Here is a 19,744-nt window from a genome sequence, read left to right as displayed (position 1 = left end):
TCTAGAATTGAAACATTTCATGTTTTTACTATACAATTTTTAAAACAGCCTATGTAGTAATCTGAAAAGGATGTGTATACAGACATGTGAATGTACACACACATACCCACCCTCAAAGCTTCAAGGAAAATTTAATTCTTGGTCAACTATAAATTAAGACTAAAACATTCAGCCTGCAAATCCTGAAATCCTTGGAATTAACTTACCAAAAAAAGTACAGAGAATGAAAATTGTAATAAAAAATACATGCATCAAAATATTTGGGATTCAGAAAAAACTGTGCATAAAGGTAGGCAAAGTCCTAAATTCTTTATTAAAGAAAAAAAAATTAAGCTTTTAAAATAAAAAAGAATAATCCTAAAGAAAGTAGAAGGTAGAAAATGAACTGAGACAAAAATAGAGAACAACAAAAACAAAACTAGTTGGGGAATAAAGCAAGGATTGCTTGGGAAAGTAAATCAGAAACATTGATAAAACTGTGGCAAATCTAATGAGGGGAAGAGGACTATATCCTAATACTAGACATAAGAAATGGAATGAGACTCTGAGTAGAGAGGGTAATATTCAATCCCAAATGGAATTATTTTTGTTTCAGGAAAGGATAGTTTCTAGTAGAGAAGTTGTGAATACAGTCCAGCAAAACCTAGGGTTTAAAAAAAAAAGTAAATGATTGACTCAACAAATACTGTAAACCACCCAATAAAATTCAACAATTCTCTTTAAATTCTAAAGACAGAAATAGAAATTCATTAAGAAATATACTCATTACCTTTGATGGTAAAGACTTTCTCATTAAGACCAAGAACAATCCCAGTAAAACTGTGCTGAAACCTGAAGGAAAAAAAAAAAAAAAGGAAGAAGAGAGCCCACATTGTTTAGAAATCCTGGCCAGTGCAATAAGAATATAGATAAAACTAAAAAATATGCCATGTTGTTGGTGAAAAGACAACATAGTGAAAACACTTTTTCAAAAAAAAAATTTATTCCTGTAATTGCTAATTTTACTTACAATTTTTGGCAACATTAATAAAATAATCAATTTCATCTGAAAGAACAAGCAAAATAGACAAGGAAATTCACAAAGAGAAATAACAAAATAGTAATCTTGACAGATATTCAATATATTTGTAAACAAAACAAAGTGACATTGCCTTAAAAATATATAGAGGTATCAATAGAAAAACAGAGAAAGCTCCTGAAAGAATTCAACTCACTATTCATTGTCTTCTGGTTGCAGGCACAGAAACTGATTCAAGCTAACTCAATTCTAAGAGAGAAGCAAAGCCCTTAAAAGCAAAGCCTTGATGATTATCTCTTTCCAGCTTTTTATGAAAACTTAGGAAATTTAACTAGACTGGAGAGAGAAGAGTGCAGAGACTTAAAGTGCCTTTAAGGAGGAGGAGGAGGGAAAAAGAAAGTGGGGGCAGAGATTTCATTGTGTGATTTTAACATTGGTGAAGCTCGAGAAACCAAAGGAAGGAAGTGTCAAACAACTAAGCGAGGTAGCAAGCCATGCAGGCCTAGAGGAAGAGCATTCTAAGGAGAACAGCAGTTGCGAAGTCTTTGGATTGGGAGAAATGGGATTTGCTTGAAAAGCAAGGCCAGTGTATCAAAAACAGTGCGCGGTGGGGAAAATGGTAGAGTAGCATGGGAGAATGAAGAGAGGAGGTAGTCGGGGGCCATACCACTGGAACCTTAGTTGGCAATAAATAACTACTTGTACTCCTTAGGAGCACACTGTAGTGAAAGAGGAAACAGTAACAGTGTTAATAATACTAAGCAACCACAAAAACGCAGAACTAAAATATTTCATATTTTTATCATAGAAACAGAATAAGGGAGGTAAGTATGCAAAAGTCTGCACATCTATTTATACACAAAAGTTTCCACCTAAGACTAGAACACATACACACACACACACACACACACACACACAAACATACTCTTTCTATACCTAAAGAAAGGGGTTCAAGCTGAAATTTTAGCAAAGTGCCTTGGCCCAAGCAAACTAACTGGAAAGGCCTGGTGAAACATTCAAAGTGCAAATCAATCATTAAGCATTGAGCAAATAAATACACTCTGGAAATTATGTACAAATGGACATAGCACAACAACTTTGTTATCTGTAGTCCTTCTTCCTCAGTGCTTAGAGGGATGCTAACCCCTTGATGATCATAACTTCTCAGCATTTTGTGAAAGCTTAGAGAATTTAACTAGACTGAGGAGGGAAGAAAGGAGTGGGGAGAGATAAAGTACCTTTAAAGAGAAGGAGAAAGCAAGAGAAAAAAGGAGAGATTTCTCCTGGCACAAGTCTACAGCCAGGATCCCAGATTCCTTGAGTGGTCCAGAGGCTGCTGGGCACCTGGGTTGGAGGTGGAGCAAGAAGAGACGGCACTAAAACACACCTACGGAGACTCAACTCTAGAAACCTACGGAGGCAGCCAAGGCTGCTGACGTACAGGAACCAATTTTCAGAGGGCGCTCCATAGCTCTGAGAAAGAGGCCTTGGAGGTGGCAGGGAAAGAGGTTCCCCCATAGTATAGTCATGGATTAGACAGCTGGATAGAGTCGACGATGAATAGTAACCCTAAGACCTGATAATTATTGACATGAGACATTTTGCACATTGAGTATGTCAAGACCCAAACTCAGTATTAGTTCGATAAAATGGGAAATTATACACATAAGAGAATAACTATTAACTGTAATAACATTCATGTCCTAGGCAGATACAAAACTGCAAGCTTCACATGTTCAATTAGGGTAAGATACATATACATGGAAAAATATAAGGAAAAGCCTTATAATGGGTTTGTTCACCCTGGGCTATTTTTATCCACTGTACTACTGTTCTTGGACAACCCTATTCCAGATTAAGGATAAGAGAACTAATTTTAGCCCAGTTCATAAACTGGACAGATTCCATGTGTTTGGCCCTTTTCAGTTAAAACTATGGGTCCAGGGCAGCTCTAACTATGGATGTCAGGGCTTATTCTCCATGGGAACCTTTACTTCCTTTACTGCTGTGGCTGAAACAGATGTGGCTAGTTCATTCTGACTAAAGACCAGCCAGGAGGGACGGAGGAGGGACCAAATCAAATTCCCCTTCTGATCACTCAACAGGAGGTCCACTGGCACCAGGCTCCATTCTATTATCTCTGCTTCTCCATCTGAAGCCAATGATATGCAGCACCTGCTTGACGCCTGCAGGGGCCCCTCACCAAACACAGGCATTTTACTTTAATGGTTTGGCTTCCTGGGATGTTCTGGGCTAAGTAAAGATACTCTTGAGACAGTGTTCCTTCTGCTTTGGCTCCAAGCCTGAGGTAAATGTATTCCTCTTCCTCAACTGGGACAAGGAGTCACTGCTCTCCACTGACTAAACTCCCAGTTTTTGGGCCCCATTCATGCAGCAGCTTCTCCCCCAGCTTCTCCACACCCAGGCTCTCAGAGCCAGGCAATCTCAGGTCAGCACAACACAGGCACTTTTGGGAGTTCAGCAGCACACAGGACCACAACATGACAAAGCCATTCCACTCTGGCTATAGTTAATACTGAAATCTTCAAGGCATGGAAAAAGCTGAAAATAAAGTTCAGTTGTTAAAAAAAAATTCTACAGATTCTATATATATAGAAGAGCTTTCAAAATTACAAATAACATGAAATACCAAAATAATAAATAGGTTTTCACTTTTTTCTTTCTCTCACGTACACATACACAAACATCTTTTATGTGGTAAATCAGACATTTATATGAAAACCAGGTAATATATTTTAAAATAACATCTCAAAATTAAGATCAAACAACATTGTATTTCATGAATTAAAAAAAATTCATAAATGATCCATTGGTTTCACCATATTTAATGCTTTTGAAAAATGTTATGTTTTGGATTTTTTGTTTCTATGGTTGCAATAGTTGCTTCAGATTTACTGAAAGTAGAATTAACAGGGCTTTTTTGGAATTCTACTTTTAGATCTGGGGGGTGATGGTTCAGAATCAGATGTGCTCACAGTAACAGACGCCACTTCCACTGATCCTGGCTGAAGGGGTCCCAGTGACACTTGAATGACAACTTTTGTTTCAGGAGGCAATCCTTCTAGTTGCTTCGGTTTCTTAAACATTTGATGACACTGGGTCTTGTGCTCCATTTTCTCCTTGAAAGTTAAAAACTGTAGTCGGCATTTGGAACACTGGTGAATAATCTTTTCCCAGTGTCCTCTATAATGACACATGTATGGTGTTGCAGTTTTGAAAATTTTGAGACAAAAAGGGCAAAGCAAATTCTTAGTGTTTTCATGGCATGTTCTGAAATGTATTTCCACATCCACAAAGGCTGACGATCTGTAACTGCAAACCTGACACACATAGGGCATTTCGCCAGGCTTGTGATTGTCCTTCATGTGCTGTAAGAGAACCTGATCTGTTTCAAAGGACAATTCACAAATTTTACAGACCACAGAGGGCTCCTGGGCAGTGTGGACACTCTCAATGTGACACTGCAGCTGGAAGGGAGTAGGAAACTGGCGATGACAGTGCTGGCAGGTGGTGTGGTTTTTCCAGCTGTCACCTTTCTGCTTCTCAAGTTCTAAATGGTGCTTCATGTGGTTCATAAACTTGACATTTTTTAGAACTTTCAAGCAGCTGGGGCATTTAAAGGTTGTATGAGTCTTCTGTTCCGGCTGCCCGTCTCCAGTGTGCTGTCCGTAGTAAAAGTCATCAAGTAATACAATCAGATTTCCTTTCGTGGGATCAACAATCTTGTTTTGACTTGCTAGGCTCAAAAAGTCTGTTTTTGGCAGTCCATTTTCCCTAAAAGGACTTACAGGCTTACAATGGTCACTGTCCTTTGGAAAAGCTTCTCCATTCTGAACATGGCTTAATGAGGCATGAACATTGTTTGAGGATGTGCTTTGCTGAGTAGTCACTGTATGAAAGATACCTGAAGGGGACAAAGCTAAAGAATGTCCCCCTATGATTCCATCACTGAGTTTAGGCCTTTTGGGATTTGTGCTACTTGTTTCAGAAGTGGAAAGCTGCCTTGATACTCGAGGACTTTTATTCATACCTCCTGCAGAAAGTGCTGTTCCTACTGGATGCTGCAATGAACTTGTGCATGCGATCAAAGGAGAATGTAACTCTAAAGAGCTATTAGGCACGACTTGTGGTGAATTATTTTTATAATCAGGTTTAGACAAAGGCTCAATAATAACAGGACTGTCTGTTGATCTTGATTCAGAGTCAGAAACTGGCAAGACAGTCACTGCTTCCGATGTAGGTGTCACATGACTTACAGGCCGCAATTTCTTAGCATTATCTTTTCTGAAGTGACCGTATTTTTTTCTTCTTGAACATGAACCTGGGGTAACTCTGTTCAATATGTTTGAAACGACTGGCTTTGAATTTGAAGTCATCCCAACAAAGATCAGCTCAGCATCTTCATTTACATGCTCTACCCCAACAAAGATCAGCTCAGCATCTTCATCATCTACTGGTTTGGTTTCTTCTATGCTTTTCTGTGGTTCTGGCTCTTGTTCTTCCTCACACAACATACATGGTGGCTCCATTTTCTAAATTGTTTTGTTCTTGAAAGGTGTGGCCACAAGTCCCAGTGCTTCCTTTATATAAACTGCCACCTAAGTACAAACACACTACACATCAGTTAATTACAGAAAAATGCATCATCTTATCTAATTTTCTCCAAAACTCTAGGGAGGTTATAAACATCCTTATTTTACAGGTAAGGACACTGAAAGTCAAAGAGGATAAATGAAAACTTAAAACACATGATTACAAGTCTATGCAATTCTAGAATCACAGCTTTGCCATATGCAAATTAAGATCTCTTCTATTGGAAAAAAAAATAAGAAAAAAGAAAAAAAAGAAAAAAGAAACTCCAGCAACTAATGACTAGGCAAAATCATATGTAAAGGACAAATATTTTTACAAAGGCACCACTGCGCAGTGTTTAGAAACATGGGCTTTGGAGTCAGAGAAGATTAAGCTGGAGTTCTAAGTCAGCCACACACCAGTTGCATCTTCTTTGGCAAATTTACAACTTTTAAATGTGTTTCTGTATCTTAAAGACAAAAATTCTTTTTTCTTAGACTTAAGGTAACAGCTCTTTTTAAAAAGCGTCACCTATTCAATGGTGGCATGTTTTGCAGTAGAATTGGAATAAAATTTATATTAAATGCACATATCTCAATTAATTCATGCAAACTAATTTCATACATATTAATATAGAAAAAAGCATCAAATTCAAAGAACAGCGTAAAAGTATGGCCAACATATGGCCAACAAACAGCGTAACTCCATGTCAAGTGCTTAGGCCTAGCAAATTGGGAATGAACTCTCTTGATAATCTCAAGACTTAATTATAATCCGTTCACTGATGTCTCCTAAATTTCTCCCTCTAATCCATCCTGACTTCCCCCACTAAACTTAAATCCAACAGTGCTTTGTCCCTCACTCCACCTCTGAGTCTTCTCCACATGGCAGGCAAAGTGATGCTATTCAAACAAATCAGATTATACCACTTCTCAGCTCAAACCCTCCGATGCCTTTCTGGTTCACTTAGTAAAATGTCACATCCTTCCAATGACTATAAGACCACACTTCTAACCTTACATACTGTCCTGTAATTACCTCATACTCCTCTCCCCCATCTACTTCATTCTAACCACACTAACCAATTTGCTATTTTTTAAAAACAAACTAAACACTTTACCTTGCTTAGAGCCCTTGTATTTGCTGTCTAACATGAATGGCCATCATTCAGATACCTCCATGGCTGGCCCCTCACAACCTTCAGGGCTCTATTCCAAGCCTCCTCCTCAGAGAGTTCTCAAATATTCCAGCTAACCTCTAATTCACATTCCCGATATCTCTTCCTTTCTCTTCCACCTTCAAGCCTTTAACGTCATCTAATATGTTATAAACATCATTTATCTTGATTATTTTCTATTGTCTATCCAGTAAAATGTAAACTCCAAGGGCAGGAATTGTCTTGTTGACTGCTGTATCATCAGCACAAAGTGCTTAGCACAGCATGGGAGCTCAACAAACACAGAATTTGTTAAACGAATTAATAAATAGTAACTCTCATTAACAAGAACCTCTATTTGTAGAGCAGATAGTGCTCCATTAATTTCATGTGTTCATCAATCTACTCTGAGAACTCTGTCCATGCCAGAATTCTTATGTTGAACTCCTACCCCCAAAGTGATGGTATTAGAAGACAGGGCCTTTGAGGGTAATTAGGTTTAGATAAGGTCATGAAGGCCCTCATGACTGAAACAGTCATGCCAAGAAGAGGCATTACAGAGCCTACTTCTTCTCCATCTCTCACAGCCCCCACAGGTGAGGACACAGCAGGAAGGTGGAATAACCTGCCTGGGGAACCAAATCAGCCACCACCTTAATCTTGGACTTTTACAGCCTTCAAAAGTATGGGGAATAAATGTCGATTGTTTAAAAAAAAAATAAACTAGGTTCCAATAACATTGCTGGATTTTCACCCAACTGATCTTAGAAGAATTTTTAGCTGTTGACCATACTGATTAACTTTTCATCCAACCTATCATTCAAGATGAAAAGTTAAGAGTAGAGAAAGAATCAGACATAAAGCAAATAAGTTAAGGAATGAGTTCATCTAGAACAATAGACCACAGGAATTTTCTTATCACTTATCTGCTAGTATCCTTATTTTCTACCATTTACCAGAATCTTGAGATATCAGAGTGGGGAGGTTGGATATGTCAAGACCTACTAGATCTAAGGGATGAGTCCTCAAAAATCACTCATATGTCCCACCTAGGAAGTGCCAAGGGCTGTGGGAGCAGCCAATGAGGTTTCACTCCAAAGATAGCTGAAAGGACAGTGAGTGATGACCTATCTTCCAGGTTATTCTTGTGTGTTTAAACAATGGCCCTTTAAGTGGGTTTTCTAACAGCCACACAGCAGCTTTTTCAAGCATCAGTCCCTCTTGAGTTAACCTCCTGAGATTATGCCACTAAGACTCCTCTTAGTACCTACCCTCACCATCCTTCCTTGCCCCTGACTCTTGTCACCCCACTACTGCTCCCTCTGAATTCTTGTCCCAACCCCCTTACTCTCTCCCTACCAGAGCATTCAAGTCCCTTCCCCAACAATCCTCCTTCCCTCTACTCCACTAACCCCACACACTTGCTGCCTTAGAATTTAATGCCCATTAAACACAGATCCATAGGGGAAACTGGAGCTTAACAGGATCCTTAACACTGCGGAAACATTTGCATTCCATCCCAGGGCAACTAAGCAAAACAAAAATGACTTTTTCAAAAATATTTTTAACAATTTTTTTTTCCATAAATAAGCTCAAGAAGGTAAAGGAGTGTGGTCTAAGAGGGGAACAACTATTAAACCAGGATTGTTCTTTGTCCAAAAAAACCCCAAGACTATCCATATAGAATGGACTGAGAAAAGGTAAGGACTTACAGAACTTCACCACAATCTGCACTCTTGCTACTGCCTCTCTGACCTCTTCTGTCTCTAGTCTAACGGTCATTCACTCCAGTCCAGCTTCTTTGCTGCTCCCTTCAGTCTCCACCTGAAATGCTTGTCTTGCAGATGCTACTTCTATCTCCTTCAAGTCCATGTCCAAACCTACCTATTCCAAGAGACTCACTCTGATCACTTTATCTAAAATTATAACACTCCTACTTATCCAACATTCAATCCTATGACCCGGCTCTATGACATTCTTTCCAATTTTATAACATCACTTTGTATTTCACAAAAGAATGACGTATTTATTATATTGACTTTCTTCCTCCCCTGAATGTTAGTTTCTTCCACAGAAGAAGTTCTGTTCTGTTTTTCAGTTTGTTTATGTCTGTCTGTTTACTGTTTTGTCTGATTTCTCCCAAGTGCCAAGCACACTCCTGGCATACAATAAGCACTCAAATACTCATTAAAGGAAAATAATTATCCAGAAGGAGATAAAAATAATTCAGCAAATGAAGGTAGGGTGAGGAAATTGGTAGGAAATGCTCATACTTGCGAAATAATCAATTTTCTTCAAGTCTGGAGGGCCACTGAGGTGTACTGTTATAGCGAATGTGAGAGCCCTGCAATCCTGGGATTCAGGAGGATGACTGTGGCCAGGTCTCATCATGGGGACCAATAGTTTGTGGAAGCCTTTTCTCAGAACAGTGTGGCTAGAGTACTACATGGGATCTTCTCCCAGGTCAGAGAAAAATTCAGCCACTTTCCCTTTTCCTTCCTTTCCTCCCGAGAGCAGAGCAGCATTTTAGTCAGAAGAATCCACAAAGGAGGTATGAGTAGGGTGGGAGTTCAACCTAAAAGTGGCCCATTAATTCAGAGGCAAGTTCTCTCCCTAACACTAAGAATTTGAAAAGGGTTTAGAAGTATCAGGTGACTGGTGAATGATTTAAAGAGAGGTTGTGGAGGACTACAAAAAAAGACAACTAAAAAAACCAAAAAACAAAAAACATGACAATGTCAATTTGTTAAATGCCAGCAACAAGGTGCTGTCAGAGGAAATGATGGAATAAGGAAACTACAATATCCATTCCTTCATAAAAACAAAGAAAACACCAGCAAAAATTGTCAAAATCAAGTTTTTTAGATCCTGAAAATTAATCAAAGGCTTGTAAAAATCAAGATTTTTGTGGAAAACAGTTTGGCAAGTCCTTAAAAAGTTAAACACAGAATTATCACATGACCACACAAGTCCACTTCTATGTATATACCCAAAAGAACTGAAAACAGGTACTCAAGCAAGTATGTGTAATGTGCATGCATGTTTATGGCAGCACTATTCACAATAACTGAAAGGTGAAAATAACACAAATGCCCATCAATGGATGCATGGACAAACTGGTATACACACACAACAGAACATTATTCAACCATAAAAGGAATGAAGGCACCCCCATGTTCACTGCAGGACTGCAGCACTATTTACAACAGCCAAGAAATGGAAACAACCTAAGTGACCAATGATAGATGAATGGGTAAAGAAAATGTGGTATATATACACGATGGACTATTATTCAGCCTTAAGAAAGAATGAAATCTTGCCATTTGCAACAACATGAACACACCCTGAGGGCATTATGCTAAGTGAAATAAGGAAGAGAAAGACAAATACTGTATGATCTCACTTACATGTGGAACTTAAACAAACAAACAAACAAATAAAAAAACAAGCTTATAGGGAGAACAGGCTGGTGGCTGCCACAGGCAAGGGATTGGGGAAGTGGGCAAAATCATGAAGGGGATCAAAAGGTCCAAAGTTCCAGCTATACAATGAACAAATCATGGAGACGTCATGCACAACATGGTGACTATAGTAATACTGTATCACATATTTGAAAATCATCAAGAGTACATCTTAAAAGCTCTCATCACATGCAAAAAATAAAAAATGTAACTACATAAGGTGATAGATGTTAACTATACTTATTGTGGGGATCTTTTCACAACACATACAAATACTGAATCATTGCACCTCAATAAAAAAGTTTTAAATTTAATTTCAAGAAAAAAGGAAAGAAATACTGATATACGCTACCACCTGGATAAACCCTGAAAACACGCAAAGTGAAAGAAGCAAGACAGAGAAGGTCACACATTGTATGATTTCATCTACAGGAAATATCCAGAGTAGATAAATCTATAGAATCTAGGCATAGACTGGTGGTTGCCAGAGTAAGGAAGAGGGGAAATGGAGAGAAACTGCTTAATAGGTAAAGAGTTTAACCCTGAAATGATGGGGATGTTTTGGAACTAGACAGAGACAGATATGAAATATCGTGAATACTCTAAATTGCACTGAATTGTTCACTTAAAAATTATTGATTTATGTAAGTTTCACCTCAATATATTATTTTTAAAAATAAAATATATTACTACCAACCACACAGAAAGGTAATACAAAAAACAATTAAGGAAATACTATGAACAATTCTACTCCAACAAATTAGATAACCTAGATGAAATGGACAAATTCCTAGAAAGACACAAACTATCAAATTGACTCAAGGAAACAAAAACAAAAACAGAATATGAATAGATCCAAAACAAGTAAAGACACTGAATTAGTAATCAAAAAAATTTCCAAAAGGGAAACCCAAGATCAGATGACTACCCTGGTTAATTCTATCAAAATGATTAAAGAAAAATTAACGCCAGCCCTTTATCAACTCTTCCAAAAACTAGAAGAGGAGAGAAAATGCTCCAGCTCATTCTATTAGGCCAGTACTACTCTGATACCAAAATCAGACAAAGACATCACACACACACAAAACTATAGACCAATATCCCTTATGAATATAGAGGCCAGAGTCCTCAACAAAATACTAACAAACAAAATCTAACAACGTATTAAAAAAAATTATACACCATGACCAGGTGAGATTTATGGAGGTATGGAAAGTTAGTTCATTCTACAAATAACAATAAACATTATACACTTTAATATAATAAAGGACAAAAAACATATCTGCCTGCAGAAAAAGCATTTGACTAAGTGTAGCACCTTTTCAAGACTGTGGGGAAAAACACTTAACAATTAGGAACAGAAGGAAAAAAATTTTTTTTCTTTCCTTCTTTTTTTTAATTTAATAGAGGCGCTAGGTATTGAACCCGGGACCTCACACATGCTAAGCATGCACTTAACCACTGAGCTATACTCCCATCCCTCCAGAAGGAAACTTTCTTAATCAAACAAAGGGTATTTGTAAAAGACTCACAGCTAGCATCATACTTATCTTGAAAGACTGGAAGCTTTCCCTCTAAGACTAGGTACAAGACAGGGATGTCTACTTCTACCACTCTGATTCAATATTATACTGGAAGTTCTATAATCAGGGCAATCAGGCAAGAAAAAGCAGTTTAAAAAAGAAAGGAGCATTTGGAATGAAAAGAAAGAAGTAAAACTATATTGGACATGACGTGATTTTGTATACATAAAATGCTGAAGGATCAATAAAATAAGTACTAGGACTAATAACAAGGTTGCAGAATACATAATCAATGCAAAAAAATCAATTACATTTCTATACAGTGCTAATAAATGCTCTGAAAATGAAATTAAGTAAACACTTACATTTACATTAACATTGAAAAGAATACAGGAATACATTTAGCAAAAGAAATGCAAGAATTTTTAACACTGAAAACACTGAATTATACTGAATACACTATTAAAGCAATTAAAGAAGACTTAAATAAATCTAAGGACATTGCTCACTCATGCATCAGAAGATTGAGTACTGTTAAAATGGCATGACTCTCACAATCGATCTGTCAAAATCTCAGCTAGCCTTCTCACAGAATTGAAACCCAAATGGAAATGCAAGGAACACAGAAGAGCCAAAACATTCTTGAAAAAGAACAAAACTGAAAAGTTCATACTTTTCTGATTTCAAAATTTACTACAAAGCTACAATAATCAAGAAATGTGGTACTGACATAAGGATAGAAACATAGAGCAATGGGACAGAATTCAGAGTCCAGAAATAAATCCATGCATTAATGGTGAATTGATTTTCAGCAAGATTATCAAAATAATCTGTGGGAAACAGAGAAGTCTTTTCAACAAATGCTGATTGAACAATTGGAGATCTACACGCAAAAGAATGAAGTTGGATCCCTGCTCACATCATATATAAAAAAACCCTCAAAATCATTGTGGAACTAAACATAAGAGTTAAAACTAAAAAAATTATTTAAAGAAAATTGGAGTAAATGGTTTCTTAGAGAAGACACCAAAAAAAAAAAAAAAAAGACAAAGGAAAAAATAACAAAAATTTATCAAATCAAGAATTTTTGTCCTTCAAAGGTCACCATCATGAAAGTAAAAAAGATAACCGACAGAATGAGAGAAAAATATTTTAAAATCATATGTGACTAGGAACACATAGGTATGTGATACATATATATGTTTTAAGGGACACACACATGTATCATAAATAACAACATATATGTAAAGGAATATATAAAGATCTGTTATAACAGAATAAAAAGACAAACTCAAATACAAAATGGGCAAAGGACATGAATAGATATTTATCTAAACATGATATAAAATGACCAGCAAGTATACGAATAGATGTTCAACATACTAATCATCAGAGAAATGTGAATCTAAACCACAATAATAGATCACCTAACTCCCATTAAGATGAGCACTGTCAAAAAAAAAAAAAAGAGAAATAAAAAGAAAAGAACAACTGTTGGCAAGCATGTGCAGAAAGTGGATCTTTGTATGCTACAGATGGATTGTAAAATGGATCAACTGCTATGGAAAAGAGTATAGAGGCTCCTTAAAAAATTAAAAACAGAGCCACATGATCCAGCAATTACACTTCTAGATATAAATCCTAAAGAAATGAAAGTGGGGCCTTAAAGAGATATTTACACATCCATGCTCATAGCAGCACTATTTCAATAACCAAGAATTGGAAGCAATCTAAACATCCATCAACTGATGAATGATTTTTTAAAATGTAATATATACGTACAACAGAATGTTATTTAGCCATAAAAAAGGAAATGCTGCCACATGCTACAACATGCATGATCCTTGAAGACATAATACAAATGAAATAGGCCAGTCATAAAAAAGACAAAATACCGTATGATTCCACTTATACGACATATCTAAAGTAGTTAAAGCAATAGAAAAGAAAGTTAAGGGAAAAAAAAGAAAGAAAGAAAAGGAAGCAGAATGGTGGATACTAGGGCCTAGAGGGAGAGAGAAAAGAGGAGTTTGTTGTTCAATGGGATGGGTATTGAGTTTCAGTTTTGTAAGATGAAAAGGTCTAGAGATCTATTTCAAAACAATGTAAGTATCCAAAGAGGAAATGAACTACTCTGATAAATGCTGCCAATTGATCAAATAAAATAAAAACTAAAAACTGACTACTGAGTTAAAAACTGTGGAATTTATCGGTGACCTTGACAAGAGTGGATTTAAAGGAAAACAGGAGAATTTAAAACAGCAAATATGGCAGACTGTGGAGACACTTTTCTGTAACAACAAGCAGATATCAAAAAAGCAGAGAGGGGATATGCCACCAAAAGATGGATTTTTAATGAGAGGTGACTTCACAATCAGTCTGTTTGCTGATAGGAATAATCAGGAGAAACAGAAAAGTTAACCCAGGACTAAGAGACCTGCTAGAATATCCCTAAACAAACAAGAACTAATTGGATCCAGTACACAAAGAGCAGTTCTGGCTTTGGTTTAAAGCCAAATAATTCACTCATAGTAATAGACCTCAGATCATAAGAAGGGGTGGAATGGTGGACACATGGGTATGGTAGCCAGCCTCCAAGATGTCCAAAGAATCCCGCCTCCTGGTACTCACACTCTTCTGTGTTCCCTCCCCAGCACTATCACAGCTGACCACTTCTGCTGACCACAGCAGGAGTGATGGTATGTAACTTCTGAAGAACACTCTGCACTTCATCTTGGGTGCAGGTTCTCCCCAGAATGACTCGCTTAGGGGTGACAGGGGTAGGGGGAGCCAGCTGCCATGACATGAGCAGCCCCATGGAGAGGCCCACAGAGTGAGAAACTGAGCCCCCTTGCTAAGAGACAAGGGAGTGAATTTAGATACTGATCATCCAACAAAAGTCAAGTCTTCAGAGACTGAGGATCCAGGCGAAAAGCCTGACTACAGCCTCAGGAGAGACCCTGAGGCAAAACCACCCGGCTAAGCCACTCCTGGATTGTAGACCACGAGATAATAAACATTTGGTTTTTTCAAGCTATGAAGTTTTGAGACGCCGTGTTACACAGTAACACATAAGTAACTATGCTACGGAACTGCGATCAAAAGTTGCTGGGCACAGAGCTACCTACAATCGTGCCTCCTAGCATGAAATGAATTCAGATGGCCTCCCCTATCCAGTCACATTCAATCACTTCATGAAATAAGGCTCTTAAGGAAAAGGGTAAAGAAATGAACAAACTGGGTCAGGGTACAGCACAGTGATGGAGCACCTGCTTAGCAAGCACCAGGTCCTGGGTTCAATCCCCAGTACCTCCATTTAAAAGAACAGAACAGAACAAACTAACCCCACGTAATCATGTTTAACCAAAACACACCTACCCTAAGTGAACCACTGTATTATTTTAATACATTAGGTGAAAAGTTAAGATGTGTCTATCAATCCCTTTTAGCCGCACAACCGGGTAGAAAGTCACCTTTGCACAGTTTAAAATCTAAGGCACTCTTACACTCTAACTTTTTTTTCTTTTCAAGACAGTGGGTGAAAAAATACCACCATCCTTTCCCCCCCTTTTTAAGGACGCAGTTTAGAAGGCTCCAGAATTATAAATCCATGGCTGGCCTGAATTCATCATACCCACTCGGGAGAACACTGTCTTAACAGCCAGGTCTTGGCCCAGGAGAGCACAAGAGAAAAACTGAAGGGACAAAAGACACAACGTTGGTCCTTATTATAAAGACGGCTCTCGTCTTACCTCAGGCGCGCGCTGGAGAACTTCTGAGCACCTTACACTTTCCAGGCAGCAGGTCCCACCTTAGGGGCAACCAGAGAGGAGGAGCAGGTGAGTCACGCGTCCCGGGAATATTTTGTACCCCGCCGCCTACCTATTCCGCCACCGGGATGTTTATCAAGCATCGCACGCTCGACCAGAGTAGAGAATTGGATTCCTCTCCCCCAAACCGGTTCCTCCAACCCTCCCTCTCTCAGTAAATAACCACCCACTATGCTCACTGCCCACACCCAGAGCCCGGACACCGCGCGACCTGGGGGGCTCGGTCGGGGTGGGGGGAGGGAGACGCACAGGAACCAGGAAAACAGACGGCGCAGTGGCGAGGGAGAGGGGCCAGTACACCGATTTTTCTAAGTGCTGCGACCGCCTCACAGCTCCGGGGCCTACGGATTCCAGAACTGAGCCAGGCTCGGGTCACAAAACTGCTGTGAGTTCCTGTTTCTGTTGTTTTATGTATTAAGCTACACCAGAGGCCTCGGCGGGGCCGCGAGGCCCGACGGGCCCTCGTCTGAGGACAGCTCCTCCCACACCCGAGGGAGCGAGGCTGATGGGGTGCGGCGCCAGCCCACATTCGGGGAGGGAAGACATGAAAGGGTCTCAGGATCCGCGGGCCGCGGACTCCACGTTCCCTCCTGAGGCCCCGCCGCCCCGGACAGGCCGCCCCGGCGCTGCTAGGCCGGCGCGGTGTGGGGACCCGCGAAGCCCGCACCTCTCCCCTCAGGGGCCGACCCGGCCGCTCCACGCCCACGTCCTTACCGGTTCCCGTCAGCAGCGGTGAGGGAGCGGCCGGCGGCGCACCGGCCCCGAGGCACTCCCCCGGCGAAGCCCGAGGCGACGACGCCTCCTCAGGCCCCGGGCGCCGCCGACGCCGCCTACACCCCCCGCCCGCGCCCCCGCTGCCACCTGTGATTGGCTGCCAGGTGCGGGCTCGAGGTCGGGCGCTGCGATCCGATTGGCCGCGAGGCCTGTTTGGGCGCATGCGCGCACTGACGCCCCTGGTGGCAACCGCTGGGGGTGGAGTCAGATTGATGAACTACCGGTGTCTCAAGGGTCTTGGGCTGTCAAGGTTCCACAGCTGGCCCGGTTCAGGGCTGAGGGCGGGCTCCCAGCCCATCAGGAGTTTGCCCACCTGCAGTCCAGCTCTCAGAACCCTTAGGTGAAGTCTCTTTCCCTTAAAAGCACTAGCTGCTGCCTGCCGCTTGCTTAAGGAACCTGACCCCACAACTGGGTCTTGAAGCCCTTCCTCTTGGATTTGCATTTGGGGTCAATCCAGTCCAGCCCGCCACCTGTTCGTGTGTGTGTGTTGCCACATGTTCTTGTACAGCATGAAACGAGCTAAACATTAGCTTTGCATTTTTTAATGACTAGGGAAAAAAACACAAGGAGAATATTATTTTGTGACGTGAAAATTATACGAAATTCAGTTTTCAGAGTCCTTAAATAAAATAAATAAAACAGAGACGTGCCTGTTCCTTTAGTTATTGTCTGTGGCTGCAGAGTTGATTAATTGCCAGAGATCTTTTTCGCTAAGCCTAATAAGGTACTTATATCTGGCCTTTTACAGAATCTTTTTTAAGTGCCTTGTTCTGCTGAAAGTCTCTTAGTAATCGTTTTTTTTTAAACGGTTTTGGTTTTGTTAATTTATAATGCTGTTTTCATTTCTAGTATATTACTTTTCCATTCTTGATTTTCTTCCTTCTTATATCGATAGGTTTGTTCTGTTGTTCTTCTTTACAACTTTTTTAGATAAATGCCTAGATCACTTACTTATAACTTTTATTTCTCTGGTGTCTAATACTATAAATTTACCTTGATTTACTAAAGTACCAATTTAACTGTGTCTCACAATTTTTGCATAATAATGTTCATTATCATTGAATTCCAAGTATATCCTAATTTCCCTAGTGATTCTCTTCTTAAAACAAGGATTATATATTAATATGGTATTTATTTTCCAAATCTATGGGATTTTTAAAGTTGTTTCTTTATCAATTTCTCATTTTGTTGCATTATGGTCAGATCACACAGTCTAACTATTATTGATCCTTTGCATTTGAAGACGTCTGTCCAGTGAAATATACCATAGTCAAAATGGAGAGGGTATAATGTAGAGAAAATATGTGCAATGTCTAACATGTATGTATGTGAAATAACCTCGTTTAGGCCTCGCAGTTACTCCAGTATCTTTCAGTAAGTTGCCATTAACTAAATTCCAGGCTTTATTCAAATTTCACTAGTTTTCCCACAAATGTCCTTTTTCTGTTCCAGATTCCCATAAAGGGTACCGAATTGCATTTAGTCATAGCGTCTCCTTAGCTTACTCCAGTCTGCGGCAGTGCCTTCAACTTTCCTTGTTTCTCATGACTTTTGACAATTTTCAGAAGTCCTTAAAGGTCAGATAGTTTGCAGAAAGACCCTCAATTTGAGTTTGATGTGATTCTTCCCATTACACTGGGGTTTATAGGTTTTTAAACTAAACTGCAGAGGTAATCTTTCTCATATTCCCACTTCCCATCCGGGATATGTACTATCATTGTGACTTAGTTTCTCCGCTACAAAGTTACTTTTCTCCCCTTGCCATATTATATCTTTGGGAAAAAAGTCACCAATCCCAGCCTACACTTAGGGAGGGGCATAGAACCTCATTGAAGGGGTTAGTATCTGAGATACACAAGTTATTGAGTACACGAATTAGTTGGAATTCATTTATAAAGAAGATCTGTTTCTTCTCGCTTTAAATTTTAATTTTAAATCAAAGGAATTAGATAAAATTAAAAAATTAATGCCTCAGTCCTACTAGCTACATTTCAACAGCTCTGTAGACACACGTGGCATACTGGACAGAGCAGATATGGAACATTTCCATCACTGCACAAACTTCCGTGGAAAGCACTGACTTAGATCATTGTTCTTCCATCCTTTCTTCTTTTCAAACATAATGCACTTAAACATATGAATTTCTTCTAAGGACAACTTTCGCTGTCTCATAAATGTTGCTGTTTTCAATTATCATTCAATTCTAAATATTTTTTTTCCCATAGTGATTTCTCATAGGAGCTACAAGTTATTTAGAACCAGACCCAGAACTAGGATGAGCCTAGACCACAGCATTAAAGAAGCTTGTGAAAATGCAAGGTTGGCACTTTGGCATCTTAGGCTCCTAGTAATCCTTACTCCAGTCCCAGCCCTGTTTAGAATTATACTGCTTCATTTCAAACTTTGGTTTTTTTTTTTTCTTACTTATCTTTCTGTTACTGATTTGTAGCTCAGTTTTCCTGTGGTCAGTGGGTAGTTACAAAAAGCCCTACAGCCAACATCACAATTGATGAACTGTTGTACATGAGCTTGAGAACAAGACAGAATGTCCATTATAAACACTGTAACAAAAAACCTGGAGTAGCCAAGACAATTTTGAACACCAAAGCTGGAGAACTTAAACTCCCAGATAGCTGTATTAGTCAGTATTCTCCAGAGAAACAGAACTAACAGGATACAGAGGGAAAACACGAGGAGGTTTGTTTCAGGAATTGACTTAAAGGATTATGGAGGCTGAGATGTCCCACGATCTGCCCTCTCCAGGCTGCAAAACCAAGAAAGCCAGTGATATAATTCAGTCCAAGTCAAAAGGCCCAAGAACCAGGAACTCTGACATCTAAGGAAAGGGAAATGAATGTCCCATCTCAGAAAAAGAGAGAGAAAACTTGCTCTTCCTTTCCATGTGTTCTCTTAGGGCTCTCAACAGACTGGGGTTTGGGTTTATCTCGTTTACTCAGTGTACGATTCTAATGCTAATCTCTTCTGAAAACACCCTCACAGACACACCCAGAAATAATGTTTCACTAGCTCTGAGCATCCCTTACCCCAATCAAGCTGATAAAATTAACCATCACACAACTCAGGCAGAGCCACAATAATTAAGAGCTGTAATAACTGTGGCATTAGCACAAGGCTAGAGAACTGGAATGGAATGGAGTCCAAAAGTGCATAGACAGTCGTCTATCGTTTATAGTTTCCTCCACAGTACAGTTCCATTGTATAACCCTATATATAGTGTTCTTTTTAGTAAATGGCACTGGTTGATTTGAATATGCATCTGAAAAAGTTAACTTTGATACCTTGATTTATCACATCATAAATAAAACAATAAATTTGAGATAGATCAGACCTAAATGTGAAAGGCTAAACAGTAGAACTTCTAGAAGAAT

At 39.3% G+C, this 19,744-nt stretch overlaps 2 protein-coding genes and 3 gene segments (V, D, J or C); 4 read left to right on the top strand and 1 right to left on the bottom strand.

The window, feature by feature from the left end:
- LOC102523413 overlaps window positions 1–19,744 on the top strand; it is a 442,357-nt gene that overhangs the window by 254,577 nt on the left and 168,036 nt on the right.
- LOC102505801 overlaps window positions 1–19,744 on the top strand; it is a 222,123-nt gene that overhangs the window by 37,565 nt on the left and 164,814 nt on the right.
- The window catches only part of LOC102521144, a 383,406-nt gene that overhangs the window by 202,678 nt on the left and 160,984 nt on the right, over window positions 1–19,744 (top strand).
- Window positions 1–19,744, top strand: part of LOC102511799 (immunoglobulin lambda-1 light chain-like) — a 401,923-nt gene that overhangs the window by 232,356 nt on the left and 149,823 nt on the right. The window lies entirely within an intron of this gene.
- LOC106729620 (zinc finger protein 280B-like) lies at window positions 1,801–16,444 on the bottom strand. Of its 2 annotated transcripts, none has more exons than XM_032471639.1 (3): window positions 16,296–16,444; window positions 15,504–15,562; window positions 1,801–5,652 (listed from the first exon to the last, which is right to left on the bottom strand). In XM_032471639.1, the coding sequence occupies exon 3, from the start codon at window positions 5,566–5,568 to the stop codon at window positions 3,946–3,948; it is 1,623 nt and encodes a 540-aa protein (XP_032327530.1). In that variant the 5' UTR covers window positions 5,569–5,652; window positions 15,504–15,562; window positions 16,296–16,444; the 3' UTR covers window positions 1,801–3,945. The 2 variants fall into 2 exon arrangements, with proteins under 2 accessions (XP_032327530.1, XP_032327529.1); XM_032471638.1 differs by having other exon boundaries at window positions 1,801–5,637.

This window comes from Camelus ferus, chromosome 32 (genome assembly GCF_009834535.1).
Source record: "Camelus ferus isolate YT-003-E chromosome 32, BCGSAC_Cfer_1.0, whole genome shotgun sequence".
Lineage (NCBI taxonomy): Eukaryota > Metazoa > Chordata > Mammalia > Artiodactyla > Camelidae > Camelus > Camelus ferus.
This window is presented reverse-complemented; position numbering and strand designations above follow the sequence as displayed.